General features: G+C 43.7%; 1 protein-coding gene across 32 annotated transcripts in view; it reads right to left on the bottom strand.

Moving 5' to 3' along the window:
- Positions 1-21,946, bottom strand: part of col13a1 (collagen, type XIII, alpha 1) — a 116,631-nt gene that overhangs the window by 16,752 nt on the left and 77,933 nt on the right. For 17 of the 32 annotated variants that reach the window (XM_014153945.2, XM_014153941.2, XM_014153950.2 and 14 more), the window contains 26 exons: positions 21,085-21,120; positions 20,255-20,281; positions 19,940-19,966; positions 18,127-18,153; positions 17,953-17,979; positions 17,759-17,785; positions 15,334-15,399; positions 13,516-13,608; positions 13,321-13,362; positions 13,192-13,209; positions 12,363-12,389; positions 11,845-11,880; positions 10,230-10,256; positions 9,538-9,582; positions 3,741-3,776; positions 3,598-3,651; positions 2,681-2,767; positions 2,563-2,589; positions 2,341-2,376; positions 2,182-2,238; positions 2,060-2,083; positions 1,732-1,830; positions 1,450-1,584; positions 465-536; positions 233-277; positions 24-74 (listed from right to left, as the gene is read on the bottom strand). In XM_014153945.2, coding sequence (XP_014009420.1) covers positions 24-74; positions 233-277; positions 465-536; positions 1,450-1,584; positions 1,732-1,830; positions 2,060-2,083; positions 2,182-2,238; positions 2,341-2,376; positions 2,563-2,589; positions 2,681-2,767; positions 3,598-3,651; positions 3,741-3,776; positions 9,538-9,582; positions 10,230-10,256; positions 11,845-11,880; positions 12,363-12,389; positions 13,192-13,209; positions 13,321-13,362; positions 13,516-13,608; positions 15,334-15,399; positions 17,759-17,785; positions 17,953-17,979; positions 18,127-18,153; positions 19,940-19,966; positions 20,255-20,281; positions 21,085-21,120 — 1,248 coding nt within the window. 32 annotated transcript variants of the gene reach the window in all.

Consider the following 21,946-nt stretch of genomic DNA (forward strand, 5'->3'; position numbering starts at 1 on the left):
CATGCTAACTGTAGTGTACAAACCGCAGGGCCAACTGGTCCTTGGGGCCCTGGAGGACCTGGAGGCCCATATACCTAAAGACAAACATCAGGTAACGTCATCAATGCATACACTTCCTCATTAGTGGGTTCACTCTAACATCACGTCCTCTGAATCTGACCCCTCTCAAGTTCACTCAAACACACACAGGTCATTAAAAACAATGAGATACACAGTGGAGGGGAGCCCTTACCATGTCTGACATTCCTCCCTTATCTCCGGACTCACCCTTCTGACCCTGAAGCATCAAGTCACATGAATACAAGGTTAACACAGGCTACTCGCATGAATAAAACACTGCTGTACACCCAATCAGCACTGTACAGATGGATAGTATTGCGAACAGTATTTCACTGCTACCCAATGCCAGGTCAGACACTGTATACTGTATACTCAGATGCAGTCTGAGGGGCACCATTGCGTACCATTGCGCCTGGTAATCCAATGGGACCAGGAGGCCCAGAAACCCCCTTTTCACCAGTAGGGCCATCTAAACCCTACAGAACAAGGAAAGGGGTGATAGTGATTAAAATGTTGTCAGTGTGTTCAAATCAGGGATTGGTTTTGGTTCATTTCCATATGAGAGTGTCAATTAATACAAAATAGACGATGACATTTTTTAATCAGATGTTAAAAGTGAACATTAATCTTGAATGTGCCAAAACCGTTGACCAAATATATCGCATACAGTTTTTTAGTTTCGTCTGGTTACCTCCAGATTCTGGCTGTAAGGGCATGAAACTGCCCGTAATGAGGGACGCAATGCTGCCCATCCTTTCTCAGTGTCTACACACACAGACGATGCTAGACAATCACCCAACTTCTCGCTAGCAGTTATTTAATGGTTAATAAACCCACACAGAGAGTGTTGATATGACTAACACAAATAATCAGACAAGAATGGTGAAGGAAAAGTCTCCCAGACGCTGCAGTACGGTGCAGTATTTGGGATGTGTTTTGGCTATATGGTATGATGAGTGTAACCCAATCCACTGTCAGAACTGGAGTAGGTATATCACTGAAGCCTAAAGGTTTCTAATTAGATCATACGAGGGTGGTACAAAGAGCTACTGTAGCTCCAGTCCCTTTCCTCTGGGAATTATTATTTTTATTTAACCTTTATTTAATTAGGCAAGTCAGTTAAGGACCCATTCTTATTTGGCCTATCCTGGCCACACCCGGACGAGGAAAGGCCAATTGTGCGTCGCCCTATGGGACTCCCAATCACGGCCGGATGTGATACAGCCTGGATAGGAACCAGGGACTGTAGTGACGCCTCTTGCACTGAGATGCAGTGCCTTAGACCCACTGCGCCACTCGGGAGACCAGATGATAGTGCTACTGTAGTGTTCTGGCTTTGGTGTGGGAGTGTGTGTAGTGGTGTGGATCTGGGGTTCCCCAGTTACTCACAGGTGATCCAGATGGGCCCATGTCCCCCTTATCTCCTTTGGTTCCGGAGAAACCCATCAGGCCCCCCTCCCCTTTGGGACCTTCAGGGCCGGCTGGGCCAACAGGACCTGCCTCTCCAGGCTTCCCCCGAGGACCCTGACACACAAATTAGACGTAATTTCCATTGTTGTCTTTACTTTTATCATTACTGTCATCGTCATGTTGATGCTGTGTTTTATCATACATGGCAGGTTAACAATGCACATTTATACTGAAGAATAGACAATAAGACGGTGATCTAACCTTCTCTCCGTCAAGACCTGAAGGGCCTGGAAGGCCAACTTCACCCTTTGTTCCTGGTGTTCCGGGGACCCCTTGAGGGCCAGGTAGTCCAGGTGGGCCCTGGATCGATAAAGAAACAGATCAGAATGACTTATTGAAAACATATGCTGTATGTCTAGTACTGTATTCATATTAGCAAACATTGTATTGGAATTACAGTGGCAAAATACAGTCGGCCTTTAAATGGTCTGTCGGACGACATGGCTGTCTTTCTGTTACAACGACCTGCATAAAGAAGGCATATACATTTCTAATGCATCATTAGCAGACTTTAGAGACATCCACTCACCATCAAAGGTACATTCCGAATATCCTAAAGAGAAAAAACACAATGTTAGAAGTCCTGTAACAATTTATAATACTTCATGAATCAAACAATTTACATAAGGCAGTAAATAATAGGTGATATACATTTTCATTGTTGATGATTTCTGATTTTCCTGGCTCCCCTGCTGCACCTGGAGGACCCTAAAGGTAAGGGAAAAAAATAAAAAATGTATTGGTGCAAATCTCCCAAATCTCCTTTTGACATTAATGAATGCATGGCGTTATGACAGAGCCTGCACTTACTCTTGGTCCAGCTGGGCCATCAGATCCTTCTTCCCCCTGGAGGGTGATGAAAGGTATGACAGTTAGCCTCTTTCCTTTCAATTATTAACCTCAATACAGTGTTCAACACTAAAAGGATGAGATCGAATGTTACTGTAGCAAATTAGAGGATCATGTTTAGTGATCATACATTTCCTGTTGTGCAAAAATGTCAACTCAGGTTAGGAAAAGTTCCCATCTCACCTTGAGACCTTGGTCGCCTTTGTCACCCTGGTAAAGAGAACACGTCATTTTAAGGGGCCCCCGTGATATTATTAAACCAAGGTGTCTTTTTCTAACTATTCTACAGCCTCTATAGTACCTTGAATCCTGATAGGCCTGGAAGTCCTGGTGTCCCTGGTTCTCCTTTGATGCCAGTCCCTGCTGCGCTGGGGTCACCCTTGTCACCCTGCGACAGAACAGAACAGAACATGGACAGAGTTGTTATGAATGGATTATTTGTGTACCTGTTTGACATTTTACTGTATTGTTAGGAGCTAGCTAGTAACATAAGCGTTCCACTGCACCTGCTATAACATCTGCTAAACTGTGTATACAACCAATAAACTTTGATTTGATTTTGACAGTGTCATAAGCGACTGTGCAGGACAACACATTCTCTAGTGTATAACACTGACACTGTCCCATTGACTGTGACATTGATGGGAGTTAAATAGTGCAGCACTGGTTGGTCTCACAGAAGACACAACGGATCTATATGGATCTAAATCACAAGGTGAATGACATGAAAACATCCAACAGCACAGCCCCTTGTCCACAGCTTTAGATCTCAACACAGGCACAAACTCAAATCTGCAAAAATCACGGCATTCTCCAACAAGAGAATGTTTTCACACGTTTGGAAACTCTCTGGAAACAGGAATGTGTGGGTCATGTTAGTTAATGATTTCTCTGAAATGTTCCACTGTCACATGGGACATGTTATGATGACGCCACGTCACTGCAGTACAAGCAGCTATAGTAAGAAAGCCGTTAAAAGGCCCAGATGTTTCAGGCCATAAGTAATGCAAAGATCAAAGTACTTCTGCAGAAACCAATTGGGCAGACTAACAGAGGAGGAAGCTAAAGAAGCAACTCAAGACTAATCGCAGCTCTAGTGGGTCACAAAGACAAACAATGAGAAGATAATAGACAATTGACTTGATGGAGCTCTGGTTGTTATGGGAACACTGATGATTGACAGACAGAGCACAAACACAATGCCCATTCCAGGCCTACCCTGTAGCCCCTCTTCCCAGGAATACCAGGTGTTCCAGGGGTACCAGCTTGACCCTTTACAGTGGAAGGAGGACAGAGTTTTAGTACCCGGATAAATACAGGCCTTTACAATCTGTGTTAGCCACACCATTCAAGGAAATTACCTTTCTTCCAGGAGTGCCTGGAAAACCTGGCTCTCCCTACGGTGAACCAAGATGGCACAAAGGTCAAAGGTGGGGGAAATGAGAGAAGACAGAAATAGTGAAAGTTGGTATTCAGTAAAGCTCATTTAAATCAGTAGCCATGCCACATCTTCCAAACAAGCATTTTTTCATTCATTTTGTAATAGTCTGATACAGCATAGGGCCTGTTTACATCCATGTGTTTGTCAGTTTTCTTGGAAGAACAGAATTCCCTAAGTACAACATGCACTGGGATCAATATTTGGAAAGGTATGTTGGAGTTGGTGCATTCTATGCACGCATATAGCTGGTCTAGGTTTGGACATGGAACTGTCGCTGATTGTCATTCGTCAAGAGCTTCTAGCCCACCGCAAGCCAATTAACCCTAGAAATTGGTTGTTATAAATAGTAAAAGGAACACATGATAGTTATTTAATTCATCTCTGTGTTTGCTCCCCTCTTCAATTGGCCAGCTTAACGAGCGGACGCACGGCGGATGATGTACGGTCACAGCTGTGACCACAGGACCCACATGGGTTTACAGCAGGCACTTATGGAAGGTTGTGGGTGCGTCCGAAATGGCACCCTATTTCCTACGACGTGCACTACTTTTGACCAGAGCCCAGGACAAAAGTAGTGCACTATATAGAGAATAGGGTGCCATTTGGGACACAGTCCGTCTCTCTCGCTTGCTTTTACTATATCTACTTGGCTTGCTGAGACTCAAAAAGCCATGTCTTAGACAGAGAGTTACGAGGGTGACTTGTAACTCTCGTAACATTTATGCCCCATTTCAAATTACTAATCATCAATGTCAAGATATGGTTCTTAAATCCAGATGCAGAACAACTATTGGACCTGGGAGTATTTTACAGAGCCAAAAAAAACATGCACTATTCATCATTGGCTTGACATGTATTTTAGGGAACATTGGGATTAGGAAATGCTTTGTCAGGCAACAATACAATCCAACAGAATTCTGAGAAAGAAGGCTGGTAGTTCTTTAAGCACTCAGTTTAGTGGCAGGTAACATACAATTGAAGTCGGAAGATTACATACACCTTAGCCAAAAACATTTAAACTCAGTTTTTCACAATCCCTGACAATTAATCCTAGTAAAAATTCCCTGTCTTAGGTCAGTTAGGATCACAACTTTATTTTAAGAATGTGAAATGTCAGAATAATAGTAGAGAATTATTTATTTCAGCTTTTATTTTTTTCATCACATTCCCAGTGGGTCAGAGGTTTACATACACTCAATTAGTATTTGGTAGCATTGCCTTTAAATTGTTTAATTTGGGTCAAACGTTTTGGGTTCCCACAATAAGTTGAGTGAATTTTGTCCCATTCATCCTGACAGAGCTGGTGTAATCGAGTCAGGTTTGTAGGCCTCCTTGCTTTTTCAGTTCTGCCGACACATTTTCTATAGGATTGAGGTCAGGGCTTTGTGATGGCCACTCCAATACCTTCACTTTGTTGTCCTTAAGCCATTTTGCCACAACTTTGCAAGTATGCTTGGGGTCATTGTTCATTTGGAAGACCCATTTGCGACCAAGCTTTAACTTCCTGACTGATGTCTTGCTTCAATATATCCACATAATTTTCCTGCCTCATGATGCCATATATTTTGTGAAGTGCACCAGTCCCTCCTGCAGCAAAGCACCCCAACAACATGATGCTGCCACCCTCGTGCTTCACGGTTGGGATGGTGTTCTTCGGTGGATATAGATACTTTTGTACCTATTTCCTCCAGCATCTTCACAAGGTCCTTTGCTGTTGTTCTGGGATTGATTTGCACTTTTCGCACCAAAGTACGTTCATCTCTAGGAGACAGAATGCGTCTCCTTACTGAGCGGTATGATGGCTGCGTGGTCCCATGGTGTTTATACTTGCATGCTATTGTTTGTACATATGAACGTGGTACCTTCACGCGTTTGGAAATTGCTCCCAAGGATGAACCAGACTTGTGGAGGTCTACCATTTTTTTTCTGATTTCTTTAGATTTTCCATGATGTCAAGGAAAGAGGCACTGAGTTTGAAGGTAGGTCTTGAAATACATCCACAGGTACACCTCCAATTGACTCAAATGATGTCAATTATCCTGTCAGAAGCCTTTAAAGCCATGACATCATTTTCTGGAATTTTCCAAGCTGTTTAAAGGCACAGTCAACTTAGCGTTTTTAAACTTCTGACCCACTGGAAATGTGATACAGTGATTTATAAGTGAAATAATCTGTCTGTAAACAATTGTTGGGAAAATTATTTGTGTCTTGCACAAAGTAGATGTCCTAACCGACTTGCCAAAACTATAGTTTGTTAACAAGAAATTTGTTGAGTGGTTGAAAAACGAGTTTTAATGACTCCAACCTAAGTGTATGTAAACTTCCGACTTCAACTGTATTTTGCATAGTGGCGCACACTGTTGAGTTTTGGCCACATGACTAAACAATTTGACCATTTGCACAATCACCCTAAAATCAAAAAAGAAAATAGGTGGTATTTTTTGTCTTACAGTAACGTTATACTATGCTATTATATTCAGTTCTGTTATGTAGAATACTATCATTATGTGGCCTTGCAGACATTGATTCCGACTTCAACTGTATATAAGGCATTCTCAAAAGTATTCATAGATCAACCAATCTGGGGGGAGGAAGATACTGGAGTGCCCCAATTATTTAATCTCTTGGTTTAGGACAAGGGTCAAAGGTCAGGGGCTACTTTCACATGGTGGACTACCTTCAACACTTGTTTCCCAGGCATTCCTGGCATACCAAAGTCCCTCTAAGAGATCACATTGATTATCAAAAACTACAGTCACAGCGTTCTCAAACAAGATGTGGGACAACACACATACATTATTGCATGTGTTATGGTTGACGAAACACACTGAAGCTCAAATGAAACATACTAATTGGAAGCACATCAACCAACCAAAACATACTTCTTTGTTTGCCATGTCATTTTTTAAAGTAATGAAAACAAATGATCAATGTCCATGACCAAGATCCTTAAGAATAAACCGGATTACATGAACAAATAAGAACAGAGACACAGGGAGGAGTGATAGAACCTCCCTGGCGGAGAGAGCAAAGGCGGCAGTCTGACTCCTAAGGGTCTGACAAAGGAGCAGGTGGCATCGCCCAACTTGGCAACCCCTACCCTCCTCTCCCCCTCCTGACCGACAGACACACAGCAAGTGCATTTCTGCTGGAGCCTCTGACAGGTGCTGTGGTTGGGGCTCACCATGGAGGGAGGGTGAGGGTGGTGCGTCAGTAGACTGCAGACTATACTGGAGCCAGAGCCCGGCCCCGCAGCCACAGCCTGCCCAGCTGCCCCATGAACGCTTTCACACCAACCTGTCAGGGGATCGAAACGTGGGGATAGAGTGTCCGTCCGTTTCGGGGAAGATGAAAGCGCCGGGCGGGCCTCCTGTCCAGAACCCTGACCAGGGTGGGATCAGGGCAGGTGAGCGGTGACGGCTCTAATCACATGGAGGGGCCCTCAGGGGCCCCCAGCAAACACAGCACAGAAACAGGAAGCTTTGATCTCCTGCTTCTCCAATCAGCTCACACCATTCCTCCTATCTACTTAGCTATTCCTTCCCATCACCGTCACTCCCCACCCCCTGGTTCTATTTTCACACCGGTGTGTGTGTGTATGATACTCCATGGGCGTAATCTGTCGACTGACATGCCTGCTGCATGATTTATCAATACGCTAATCTCTTCATTGAAACGACGCGGACATGGCCTTTCCAGTTCAGAGGAAATGCCCTGAGGGTAACAGGGGAATAGATTCATCATCTGTTCAAAACAAAATGTAATGATCCCTCTGATACACCAGCAAAGAGGACGTAAACAGTGTGAGATACTGTAAGATGGCCTTAAAATGGCCACCGCAGCTACAAGCACTGCCAGAGTGGATCTGAGGCAAGTGAATGGAATAATAGGTGAATAGAGAGGCCTACTTTCTGTCTTCCTCTCAGTTCTAATGTGCTTTCCAGCTGTGTTGGTCTAGGGCTCTCTGATTTAGAGGGAGAGTGAGGGTAGAGGAAGGGAAGAGCCCCATTCAGTCAATCAGACAGACAGTCTGTGTCTGAAACGCTCGGCTTGGCAAAGCCTACATCCCCTAACACCTCTTCTCCCCTGTGTTCTGAGCACTACTGTCACCTTATCCTGTCTCTGGGTCTCTGTCGTCTGCTTACCCTGACAGGAGCGGCTCGGAGTGCCCACACAGCTCTGACCCAAGGGAGAAATGAAAAGCAGGCTTTTCTAACAGTCTAACAGGCTCATTAAATCAACCGGCCCTCCAGACCGGGGGAGAGACATCCGTCATTACAGGGCTAATGGCGAACCACTGGACAGTAATGGTGAGCTAGCCATTATGAAGGCGGAGCAGAGGAGAACAGAGGAGGAGGTCTATGGCTGTCCTGTCTACTTCCTCTATGTCTAGCCTGGCGTCTGTAGCCTGGCCTCTGTAGCCTGGCCTCTGTAGCCTGGCCTCTGTAGCCTGGCCTCTGTAGCCTGGCCTCTGTAGCCTGGCCTCTGTAGCCTGGCCTCTGTAGCCTGGCCTCTGTAGCCTGGCCTCTGTAGCCTGGCCTCTGTAGCCTGGCCTCTGTAGCCTGGCCTCTGTAGCCTGGCCTCTGTAGCCTGGCGACTGTAGCCTGGCGACTGTAGCCTGTTGAGAGAGGGCCTTGAGAGATATATAGCTCGGTCAGACTTGTGGTCGGCACCATGTGGATATTAACGATGATGGCCCATGCCACAAACCTTTACCTGTTCTTTTTATTACAATCTGGTTGTACAATACAATAAGCCTGATCCAACATTGTGAGTATAAATATAGAACGAAGTTCCCCTGGGCAGAGGCAAACCCCATATCCTAAGGTGAATCTAGTACAGCTTTGAAGTGTTTGCCTGCAAAAGCACTTTCTTTTTAGTATAAAAAAAAATCGAGCCATTCCTCTCACAACCCCACTTTTGCCGAGGATACCGTGTCTCTGCTAAAAGCACCCTTCCTTGAAGTGTTTTTCCTTCTCTTTCCCAATCCCTCCATCTGTGGAGTCTAATGGGGGAAACACACGCCGTCTGCTACTGCTATGTCGGGCATCTCGGGACGAGGAAGCGGGAATGTTCACCATGGAAACGGGTCGGACTTAAAGTACGGCAGGGAGCTGATAGGTAAGAAAACAAGTGGCCGTACTACATCAGTCGGTCACATCACATAGAGGCCAGTGTCTATGAGAGTCTGAGTCAAAGGACTGAGAAGGCCTGGGGGCCACGTGTTCAAATCCCATAGGGGAATGGGTGGATGAGAGCAGCCCAGTTTCTGTTGTTGAAGCATTGAGGTCTGTAGCGATGGGCAAAACATACGCATCTCTTCTGGAAGGCTCCTCCCACCAACATGTGGCGCCTTCTCTGACAAGGCGTTTTTCATTCTAGGACTGTTTGGTCCGTTTCTTTGATTGCACGACATAATGTATAAGATCAACCATTCGATGCACATTTGCCCACATATTGTGATGACTGAAAGAAACGTTTGCCTTCTGATTTAAGAAAGCATCAATGTTAAGATAATTTAAAGACGATTTGCAATTTCAACAGCACAAACTCTATTAGGGTAAGTATCTTAAACAAGCAATAACAAACTCAAGTCAGACATCCACAGTGATCAAATTCTCTTTAAAGTGCTTGCATTCGATATCTTGCCATGCGAGGTGATATTGATGAAAATAACTTCTCAAGATGCCACACTCCACATATGGCTTCCATTATACCTTTCCTCCCATCTCCCCTATGAGACCGGTCTTCCCCTCATCTCCCTACAGTGTGGATGGAGACATCATCAGAAGGAAGACATGGGCAAAGCAATCATGCTATTTCAAATAGAGGAAATCAAAAGACAACCAATGGTACCAAGGGAAATAAGTATTCCACTCATCAGCATCTAAGCCTCTGGGCTCTGAGGCCTGTCATGGTGGTCCCTTGACTGAAGGGGGAGGTGAATATTCCACCCGACTAACCAGGAGGGAATTCCACAGGACAAGGCCGCGCCACTTGGGCTTTTTTGAACTGGGATGATATCTCAGCCAGACTCGGGAACCAGCCCAGGATTTGTCTATGTCTACAGATAAAGACTCCCGGTTTACTTTAGATATTAACAACCTGGCTGCTGCACACCCACTACCACATGTTTTCACCGGGAGGTTCCTCTCCTATGAGGCTTTTAGTGAGATAATTCAGCCCATTCGTGAAAATATATTAACGGACCAAAGCCAGTGGTGTGCAGTCTCTGGGGTGCATTTGTGCTTCAGCAGGTGTCGGCTAAACAATAAGCTGCCAGAACTCCCACATTGTGTTTTTGACCGTCCGAGAAATTCACATTGAGCCTGCGAGACGCCATTGCTCATACTACCTATCTAACCAAAGACACACAGAGAGAGAGGGTGAGATATAATAAGGCTCTTACCTTCAGCCCTAGGTCTCCCTTCAGTCCCTACGGAAGGAGAGAGAGTGACACAGATAAACACAAAACAGTTAGTCACATATTATAAATAAATCCCTTTGATTTATTTTTCAATACATGAAAATACATCTGGTCAAAGTTGAGAGGAAGACCCTCTCCTTCTGCCTCTGTAAATGTAGTTACACTCTTGTAGAATACCACCAGATGGTGCAATACACTCTGAAAGCAGTGGACTTGTGAACAAACGTTTGTCGCAGCTACAGAAAGGTATTGGACCTCCATAAGGAACAAGGTGCAGTGGGAACATGGGAGAGTTTGTATTTCAATGCCTTCACATTTCAGTACCTCAAACACCTCGGAACATCTAAAGTGCAACACTAGCTTTCAAAGGGGTGAAATTCTCCTCATAAGAACATGGACATGGCCTTAGTCTTGGTCGTCCTCCGGGTAACCTACTGTAGGGTTGACCAACCTCCTCATAAACCAGACCAAGCTTTTCGAGGCTCCGTCATGGGAAAACAGTGAGATGGAGGAAAGCTGGAGTTTACAAGGCCATAACATAACCAGGAGCTTGGAGCTGTAAGTTCTTCCAGAGTTCCCCAAAATAGGGGTCAAACATAAGTCATTAAATGGCAATTGTCATACAGAAATATCTCTTTTACAAACTCACCCAGTTTGAATCAAACTTTCAATATCTCACTTGAGGTAGTGTACTAATGACTTTGAGCATGGATCATAGGGGGGCTGTGGTTTGCTGACAGCCAAACAGTTTGACATTGCCCAGATGGCTAGGACGTTTAACCTGCTCTAGAGGCTCGTGTGGATGTGACCCCGTTTTGTTGGGGGATGTGAGAGCCATGCAGGCTGTTGCAGTCTCTCTCTCCCTCAATCCCTCTTTTTTTTCTTCACCCATGCCCCCCCCCTCTCTCTCTCTGTGCAGTCACACTGTGTGCTGGCTGAGCCCAGCTCATTGAAGGGCAGAGGCTGTGAGAGTGAGCCCTCCAGAGGAAGTCCATTAAGCCATGGAAAAGTGGAGAAGGACAGGCACGTGGAGAGTTTAAGAGGCACGGCTCTCTCTGCCCCCCACAGTACTTCAAAGCCAAGGTTAGCTCCGACAGCAGCCCAGTGGGAGAGAGTGTGTGTGTGTGTGTGTGTGTGTGTGTGTGTGTGTGTGTGTGTGTGTGTGTGTGTGTGTGTGTGTGTGTGTGTGTGTGTGTGTGTGTGTGTGTGTGTGTGTGTGTGTGTGTGTGTGTGTGTGTGTGTGTGTGTGTGTGTTTGTGTGAGAAGAATGCTCCCTTGACCAATGATGGTATGAGACTGTGTCCATCCCTGGATTTCCTATACAGTATAGTATAATACTAAAGGTAATTGTGAGAGCAGAGGGAGAAAGAGCCCATGTTTAGTGGGGAGAAAGGCTACAGTTGGGCCTGGGTATATACATAGAATTAACTGTGAGTATTTTAAGCTTTTAATACAAAACCTGGGCTATTTCAGTGACGCAGGAAGTACACTGAGGTACAGGAATGGTTGCATGCTGATTTCTGGTCCTGCTGATAGTGTGGCCAGTGGAACAGGTCAAATGAGACTGATCAACAGGTAATAATGTTCATAAAAATACCTTGGGGCCTTCGGGACCAGCAGGGCCAACATCACCCTATGGAAGAAAGACACAGAGGTCAAACGAAGAGACACAGAATGAGAAAGAAGAGGGTGAAATGAATGAAAAGGTAACCGGGTGCAGAACTGCAGACGACAGCAAGACAGATAGGTCACAATGATTTGTACAATCCACCTTTCAGCAACTGGATTTCCTGTGACTTCTGCTAGAGAACACAGCCCATTGGCACATTCATTGTATGAATGTAGCCATTCTGACAAGCGGCAAACAGAGTGTTTTTTAATCAAGTCGTGGGATGATTAAAGGAAATATCTTCCTTCTGGTTGTGCCTTAATCCCAGCAGGTGCTTGATAATAAATACAAAATAATTCCACTACTAAATAAAAAATAGACAGTCCTTACTTTTCCTCTATCGTGAAATACCTATAAATCATGCAAGGCACAATTTGTGAGTTTCTAGAGACCACAAATTCCAATTGAACTATGTGTTTAAGCTTAAATTGAGATCCAGAACCTACCTTTATTCCTGGCATGCCTGGCTCACCCTAAAATGACAAAAAGGTTCATATAAAGTCACTGTAACAAACAGCACATGTACAGTAGACACGCCTCCTCTTTCATTACATGGATGGGTCAACAAAAGAGTAAGCACTACTTTAATTCAATTTGGGGAGTTCAAAGACGGGTTTACAACCAAATGGCCATATCTTACATTTTTACATTTTAGTCATTTAGCAGACGCTCTTATCCAGAGCGACTTACAGTAGTGAATGCATACATTTCATACATTTTTTTTTTCTGTGCTGGCCCCCCGTGGGAATCGAACCCACAACCCTGGTGTTGCAAACACCATGCTCTACCAACTGAGCTACAGGGAAGGCATATCTTGCCACAGTCCAGTTGAGGGAAGGTATTCCTTGTTGTGAAAGCCAATCAAAAGATACAGTGCACACTTCTTTCAACTTCTGGCTGTGATATGAACTTGGTTTAGTTTTTTATGGAGAAATTGGTTGGGGCGAGCTGCTTTAAAAAAAAGCCCTTCCTGTTTGTTTCTATGCTTCACAATCTAAATTCCCCATTCTTAATAATCCATGGCAATAAACAGGAGAAATATAGTCCTCTAGTCCAATAGCAACACAGAGAACACGAATACACACCCTGCAGGCTTCCCAACATGAACTTCAGATACAGAATGACTGGAAGCTACACGTGACAATCGAGAGATATGGACCAGTCACGGATCACTTGCGTTTCATACGTGCAGCTATAAGTAGTGGTAATACGTGTCCATTTGTATGTCGTTTATGTATAATGGTGTTGATTATGGAGAATAAAAATGATGTTTACCTTCATCGCTGGTAGGAGCTGGAGAAAATGGGAAAGGAAGATGAAGAAGTCACAAGCATGTCAATACCAAATTTCCATTAGGAAAATACATAAGTCCAGGAAATAGCAAGAGGCATAAACCAAACTCACCCTTGGATCTTTTCCAGGTTTTCCTGGTTCACCGGGTTTACCCTACATCAGATTAAGCAAAAATATACATCACCGATACAATACTTTTCTGGGCAAACACTCATAGCATTTCCACTTCCATGGCCTTAGCCTTTGCCTCAATAGAGTCACTGGTCCAGTCCTGATTGTGGTGGTCAGCTAGCTGAGAGGACTCACCGGTGGTCCACTTGCACCGTTCAGTCCGGGGGTCCCTGAGGTCCCTGGGGGGCCGGGAGGTCCTGGTGGGCCCTGAGCTCCAGGCTCACCCTGCTGAGAGACCTACAGTTACCATCTGCTACGTGATGCTAGGCCATGCCAACCCAACACATCAAAGCACTCCAGATACTGGGAGTTTTATGGCAGCAATATTAGCAAGAATCTAGATTTATAGGGTATTTCGTTTCATTAAGCGCATGTTTGGAGTGAATACCACTTAGAATTCAAATTAAGATATATTTGTGTTTTTGTGTGCTTCAAATGGTTTATCCTGTCAAAAACAGTACCAACTCATTGAAATATAAAAGGCACAAGCTGTCTTTTCTGTAGCATCTTACGATCTCTAAGTGACGTGTTAACTTCAAGGCACCAAAAGCGCCAACTGATCTCTCTTTAGTGTCACTCTGAGGAAACTCAACTGTGAGCCAGGGGAATTAACCAACACAAAATAGAAGACTAAAGAAAATCAAGATGAACATATTTACGAGGAACAGATACGAAGAGGAAAGAGGCCTACACCTCAACTAACCATGTCTTGATATTCCACTGTCTAGCTCGTGGTTTTACGATCCCACTGATTATGTCTCAAACATCTGCTTTCTTTATTTGACCAAATTCAGAAAAGATACTTTCTTAGAAATGTATTTATTGTCCATATCTCTCCCAAGACCCTATCTCTCTATATCTCCAAGGTCATTTCCGTTTTAAACAAAGGACTGTCGAGATATGACATAAAACAATACGCAAACATATTATTTATTACTGTACATGTGGTTTAACTTTAGAAACGTCATAATACACAATATTGGCCTTGAATTTAAACACGTCCTAATCACTGTGGAGTAGACTACACCGTGTTTACAAGGAGCACATCTTTAGCTCAAGCTGTGACCAGGCCTGACATTGAGGCTCAGGTAACCCGGAACACATCCATCAACAATAAATCCATATTTGATCAATTCCATGCAGGACGGATGTGTCTAGCTATGATTTATGATCCAGGTGTACTTCCATTAAATTAACACATTCCGTTATGCGATGATTCCAGGGGCTCATTTTAAAAAGCAGAGCCAATTCTGTCTGGGTCTGAGTGGTATTTCCCCTCTACGTCTTTAGTGTTGGATCTACCACAGTGTGTAGCATTGTCTCCAAACAAGGTATTCCATCCTGGCACAGAGAGACTGCACACCGGGGGAAACAAGATGGAGGAGGGATGCCAACAGAGGTCCACCTGTGCCAGGGGCCCTCTTTCTAACAGAGCAGGCTGGGCTCTGGTCACAGGAAGGGACACTGAGGTCCTTTCAGAGGATTGGAGACTCACTTCCTGCCAGAAAAAAATACTTTTCTTTCCTGTTCTTTTTATATCTTTGTTAAGGTTATGGAAATCATAGAAGCTAGGCTTTTTATGTTTGCCTAAAAAAAATCATTTTTCCCACAGAAAAGCAGGATTTGGGATTTTTCGACATTTCATTCACCTTAATGGAATTTAAATTGGCCTTGAAGCCTGGGGCATTTACATAATCCACTTCATATACCCTCTATGGTCACGAATATGCTCAAAGTAAATAGTATTGATTTGTTTATTTTTGGGATTCCAACTGTATCTACCAAGTGTATCTTAGACTCTATCCTTGTCCTCTTATCACAGAATTCAGGTTTGAGACAACCAGGTGCCATAGAGGGTTAACAGAGGATTACAGGGGGGTGTGGCGGAGGTCGACGGCGGTTGGCATCCAGAGAAAGGCAGAAAGGGGCCAGAAGGGACAGAGAGAAATGTACCTTGAGGCGCTTTAGGATTAGAGGGTTTATTTGGGGCATGTTGCGCACGGTGATGGGCAACATCTGCTGAGGTCACAAAGCACAGGTGGCCAGCGGTGTAAGAAAGTCACAGGGCAACAAGTTCACCAGGAGGCCAGGGAAAGGAAACAGGGCAGAATGAGAAGGGGAGGGGGGTTTGGGAAGGGAAGAAGAAGGAGAGAAATAGAAACAAAACATGAGCGTGAACAGCAAGAAAATGGCAAGGCAGGGAGAGAGGAGCTGGGAGAGAAAGAGAGAGTGAGCGAAGTAACAGTGCAAATTAGGGGCCAGGAGTTGGTGTCAAAAGGGAGTGTTGATGTGCCTCGATGGTCAGATTGGATACTGATACCATGATATACACTACCTTACATCAGGTCAAATAGTGTACAACATGGTAATTGATCAGATAAAATGCTGGCAGTTTAAGCAACAAGCAGCCCCATTGGGTGTTTGTATAAGAGCAGCAGTTTAGTTATTTAGACATCAATCTCCCAGATCAACTGTACTCCTGCCCCCTGTCCTGTTGTAGCTGAGTGGAGATCAGGTAGGATTCAGTCTTGCCACAAAGAGAGTACAGACTTACTGTGGCCAATCCTCCAACACAGGGCTGTACAATACGCCGCTTCTGTTGAGATTCACCAGCATTATCAAGTACAGCTTTAAAGAGGGCTACAATACATATGGTCCCACTGCTTTCTCCATTCAAATATAGCAGAACCTGATCTGTACAACTTGACAACTTTTAACAGAGAGTATATATTTCCAACTTGATGGAAGGTATTTCCCCACCTTTTTAATATCAAAATCACCATATTATCTGAAGTTGCCAAAGCAATGTTTCCGTGTCAAAGACGTTTGAAACGAAATTTTACATAACATTGATCAAGAAAAATTATATGCTGAGGTATCAATGAGGAAATATGTACAATATGTGATTATTGATAAGTAGAGACAGGGACCATTGCAGGAGCTATCCACCATACACCCACCCACATGTCGTAAGTTGCACCACCTTAAATTTACCCCCAAAATAGATGTAAAATGGCTTTTTGACACAAAACCATTTTTACCACATACAGTGGCAATAGAGTAAAATACAGTATGTGCTGCATTTTCTGGCATTCACAAATATAATGAATGAAAGAGTTGAAAATTGAGGCCGATGTCTGTCATAATATGTCCACTCTGAATCTAGATAAACAATGGACAGTGTGAGAACCAGGCCTGGTTTGGAGAACAGCGCTACTCTACTGTAACCTGTTGACCCCACCGGTGGAGAACAGAGGGTTAGGGACTCCTGGGAGTGGAGCATTAGCTGTCTTTCCGGCACGACTGGGACACAGTCTTGGGGTCACCCACAAACCTTAAACGTCAGAGCCTGACTGGAAATTACAGCAGCCAGGGTATTCACTGGAAGATCCTGTACAAAGAGGCCCTACACCCACATGGGCCACACACCCACATATAATAACTGTTGATATCTACATCTCACTCCTAAACCCCCCCCAGCACCCCCTGTAGGACAAGGAGGACCTAAGTGGAACCACCCGCTGGCAGGGACCCCCCATGCAGTGTGTGTGCCGGGGGCCCCCCCGAGACGTTTATAAAAACAATCCAATGCACGCACAGTATGGCAGGGGGCACCAGCACAGGTTGAAGGTTTTAAACAACCCCAAATGCTCTGACCTCCCTCTCAACTACACATTCTCTGCTATACTTAGTTTATTTAGCCTAAACACGTTGCAGAGTATATCAAATAAGCATTATTTTCCACATGCTTTGAGTTGTTGTCATGAGCCCTTTGATTCTTACAGTATGTTTTACTGGGGAAACAAGAGACTTTGCAGAAGGCATTACATAATGGGAGGTTGAATTACATTGGAAATGGACTTAGCTATCTGAACAATCCCTGAGCACACAGGAGAGTATTTTTCTTGGCACCTCCACACATAGACCTTTATCACGTAGTGTGTGCTCCAGCAGGCTACCAGTAATTGCCTTGTTTTCACTCAAAACAGTCAAGCCCCTGAGAGAAGGCCTGATTTGCATAATGGGGCTGCCTTCCTCTAACAGTATGTGCTGCATGTGCTACCCATCAGACTCATTTGTCTTGCCTCTTTTTTTTTTTACACACACTCTGCCATTACAGTGCAGACCCCACAATTAACTTTGTTTATGTCTGTACCTGTGAAGAGAACAATGTTATTTGCTACAGAGAACACACCACAGAGACTCCAACTCAGCATACAATTACATTTTAGCACCATCCACTGCGGTGCTACGGTAAGCGATCGCTGAGGGGCAATTCTTTCCAGCAACAAAATGATTACAGTTTAGTATGGTCATCTAGAGTCACTCAATAAACATTCAAAGGTATACATGAATTAATATGAGATGATTCACTTACCCTGTGACTGTAGTCTCCGCATACGCCCTGGAGAGAGAGAGATGGATAGTGAGTTAAGAGACTCCCCATTCAAACGAAAAACCTTGTCATTTTGTAATAAACACTTTTATGTTGGCTTACAGTCGATTATACCACTAACAATATGGGTGAATATAGCTCTCACAGATTCTTGAAAATGTCACTGAAAAACTCACCTTTTCCCCTTTCTGACCAGATTCACCCTAGTAGGTAAACAGAGGTGAAGAAGGAGAGAGGAATGAGTGAAGAGAACAGATCATTGTGAAGAGAGACAGACACATTAATCAACGAATGTCAAATAACAGAAAAGCTGTCGAAACCTGAAAGGACAAAAAAAAAAAAAAACTTACTGGAACTCCTTTGGAACCACGTTGACCCTAAAAAGGAATAAACAGTATATCAATCAACAGATTAAAACCATGTAAAAACATAATGTCAACAAACTGTCGACATTTTATAAGTGCAACCTTTCATTTCACTGTACAATGCATGTGATAAAAGAGGATAAACGCTTTTGTTTTAAGAGGATAAATGGACACGAGGAGAATTCAACTAGATCCAACAGGCACACCAACCAAAAGGCTGCACCAACCACTTGTCATACCCTGCTCTGCTCCGTTTGACTACACATCAAGGCCTGGGGAGAGCTGTCTAACATCTGTCAGTGACGCAGGACTAGTTGATAAATGAACCCAGGGAAAGTGCACAGTTGGACACATCAAGCACACTCCATGACCGTGACCCTGGCGCATAGGAGTTCCATAAAGGCATTGTGGAGACTGGAAAGACATAATTTATGCATTTAACAGACTGGCTTTCGGTACCCTTTAAAATATTGTTTGACAGTTGTTGGGAGTGTGGGAGGAGAGGAAAAGTGGCTAATTAAATTAACATTAATCAACATTGAACATTATCCACCCACTTGGACCCGGACAGGCATGCCATTTGTGTTGGCCCAGGCCGGCTCCCTGCATGTGAGCTTCTGTAGGAAGGCAGCACTCCAAACACGCTCCGAGTGAAAGACAGCCGACGTGAATAACCCCTAATAAAACAAAGCCCCCTCATGATAACGCTCCAAGTCCAACAAAGAGTAATGGCTTTCTAACAGAGACACAAAGGCCCCTAAAACCGGCAGCTGGCCTGATAAAAGCCAGACCGCTGGCCTGGAGGACCAGACGTAGAAACAGCTTCCAGGGGCACCACAACCATCGTCCAAGAAGAATATAGTCTTTAGGTGAACTGGTTTTTATCTCCATTTAAAAAGGAGGTTGGAGAGGGAGGCGATCAATAAAAGTATGATTCAACCTCCAAGAGGAGATTTGTCCAGCGGTCACAGGGCTGGAGGTGAAGGGGTACGGGACGTTCAACAGTCATTGTGTCTCATTCAGAATCCTCACAGAGAGCCCCACAGGATTCATGTGGGCCTATAACGATGTCAGGGTAATGGGATAAATCTTCTGTCTCCCCTGACACCTCAGTGGAGAAATGTGTATATCTCTGAAGCCTAAATAAGTCATTTTTGAGTGATCCTTCTAGAGAGGAGATTTTTATGGTTAGCCTTTTATGCACCAATTGATGCTTTCTGTGGTCTGCCTGTTTTATTTGTTGTTCTTTTATACTGTATATTTAGAGGTGCATTTAAGTGTTTCCAAAGAATTTGACTCTTGAAGAATTGGAATCACCATATGCATGAAATGCACAAGTCAAACGATTGTTTGCCTTTGCTCCTTTGTGCTTTATCTCGGTCAGTTTTACCTCCAGTCTGATTGAGAACCCGAGAGTGGATTACAGCTGAAAAACCCATCTAGTTAAATATGGCCAGACATTCCCCCTGTCACTTAAAACAGGCAGCCCACTGCTATCCCATTACTCTCAACAGAACAAAATCAGGCCACAACAGTGTTTTCCCAGTGGATTTAGTGGCAACACTTAGGGTACAAGGTAAACAACCTGCTATGAGGTTCACCTGGATAACAAATGGTGCTTAAGCAGAATTTACCGACGTGCACGTTTATGGTGATCACATTTGTAAGGCATTCAAAACGCATAAAGACCGTGTTTGCGTCCTTTCCAAGTACAGGAGTGTATCTCTACACTACAGACTGCAAAAGGCCTACACTGTTTCACATAAACTGCACAACTGTGTTGTAAAATGATGCTTACCAAGTCTCCTTTCAAGCCGTTCTGCCCCTGTGTGAGCATAAAAGAGTGAATGCATGTGGTAAAAGAACCCAATGCATTTCTACAGCTCCGTCTCTTTGAATTTCTGGGGGAAACTTTTTTGAAATATAAATAACGCTATTACCTCTGTCCTATAATAACAATAATGATACTAATAGAGATTTTATTACAATAATGACCCTAATCATTATTAACTTAATTATCCTCATCATCATCATAAGGTGGTGGATTCTAGGCTCTTAAAGTACTTCAATTACTCAATTATTCAACATTTGTCAGAAATGGGGAGAAACTCACGGGCTTGCCGTCCAACCCAATCGGACCCTAGGATCAAAAAAGAGGGGAAGGCATTTCAACGCAGGTTATAAGCAGTTATAAGGCACATGGCTGCACAGACCATGGCACTGACATGAACCTACTTATGGAAGAGAAGAGAGGTATTTCCAGGTCAAGAAAAAAATGGAGAATAGAGCATGTTTTGTTTTCAAACTTGAGACAAAATGAAAAACAAGCACGTTAAAACGTAGAGAGCTTGGAACTACAAGGTTCTGCATTTTTGTCAAAATAGAGTTATTGACATAGCCTTGTCCTGTACAATATTCTCTACCTATACAGTCCTCTAAATACCCCAATTCATGTTTATAAGTTCAAAATATACACAACAGAAAAATTGCTGACACCATTCAAACCAATGAGGCTTCGGAACTTTAAAGCTAATTATATCAGAACCAGCTTTTTGCAGATAGAACCTTGTAGTCCTAAGCTCTCGACATAAAGAGCAAGCTTTGCTATTGGACATGGTGATATTCCTGATTAGGAGGCATAAAGGAGACAGTAGACTGGCTGTAGATTTGAATAAAACAAGACCAATAATCAAGGCACTTATGCACTTAACCAGCCAGGGAATCTCGGGTTAACCCAAAAGTAAAATCTCAAGTAATTTGGTCAACTTCGTGTTTACGCAGAATCTGCTCACAGGAGATTACCAGCCAGGAAACATCTTATTTCAAATGTTTTGACATTTGGGAGCTACGACTATATAATAAAGCTCCACTTGCAAAATAGTAACCTAACATTAAAACACAGATTATAAAGACTTAAAGACTGGGGAAGGTGCAAAGTCTTACCGGGAAGCCTGGGAAGCCTCTTGTTCCTGGCTGTCCCTAAAGTGAATCAGAAATAAATGTTGAGTTAGAGGGATTCTTTTTCTGCTGGAAGATTGAGGTGAAAATCTGGTGAAAGAGGGTCAGCGTGAGAGGGTGCCATTTTTCTCTTCCATAGTAATACATTTGGGCAGAGCTGTAATTGACCTTGACAGGGGGAGTGCTACCGCAGAATACCGGGAGAGCCTTCTGTGGGAGTTGTGGAGGGAAAACCAATTGACTCTCAAAACAAAAGGAAAGAAGAGGGAGAAACTCAACACTGAAAAGTCTTAGAATAATGAAAGAAACAAAGGATGGCGCATTCTGATCAAATCGAGATCGACTGCGAAAGAGAAAAAGCCAAACAAACTGAATGAGTAAATGTCAATAATGATTAATGAAAATGCTTGGTTGAAGACATTCTGCACTAGGTGTGGATATGCTACCCGGCCTGTGGGACTAGAGGAAGCCATTCAATATCCCAGGAAAAAGAGAGGGGGGCAGTAAAAACAAACTGGGAGAAAATGACAAAGAAGAGGTGAACTTTCCTAATGAAACAGATTATATGTCTGAGACCAGACTAGTTATTGGAGGCTATGCATGTTTTTCCTCCGAAAGGGATTGTCTGTTTTGGAAAGACAGTGAAGGACATGGCTTATTACATGCTTTGCACATGAACCTTACAGACAATCTAGAACACTGATAAAAAACAATTCACAATATGGGACCATTTTCTCGCAATCTTGCTGTTGTTTTGTGCTTGAACTTGCAAAAAGTGTTGAGCTGTATCTATGGTCAACTGACTTCATCATTGGTTTATCAAGAGTAACCTATCACATCTAGTTAT

Source organism: Salmo salar, chromosome ssa18 (assembly GCF_905237065.1).
Source record: "Salmo salar chromosome ssa18, Ssal_v3.1, whole genome shotgun sequence".
In the NCBI taxonomy this organism is placed as follows: domain Eukaryota; kingdom Metazoa; phylum Chordata; class Actinopteri; order Salmoniformes; family Salmonidae; genus Salmo; species Salmo salar.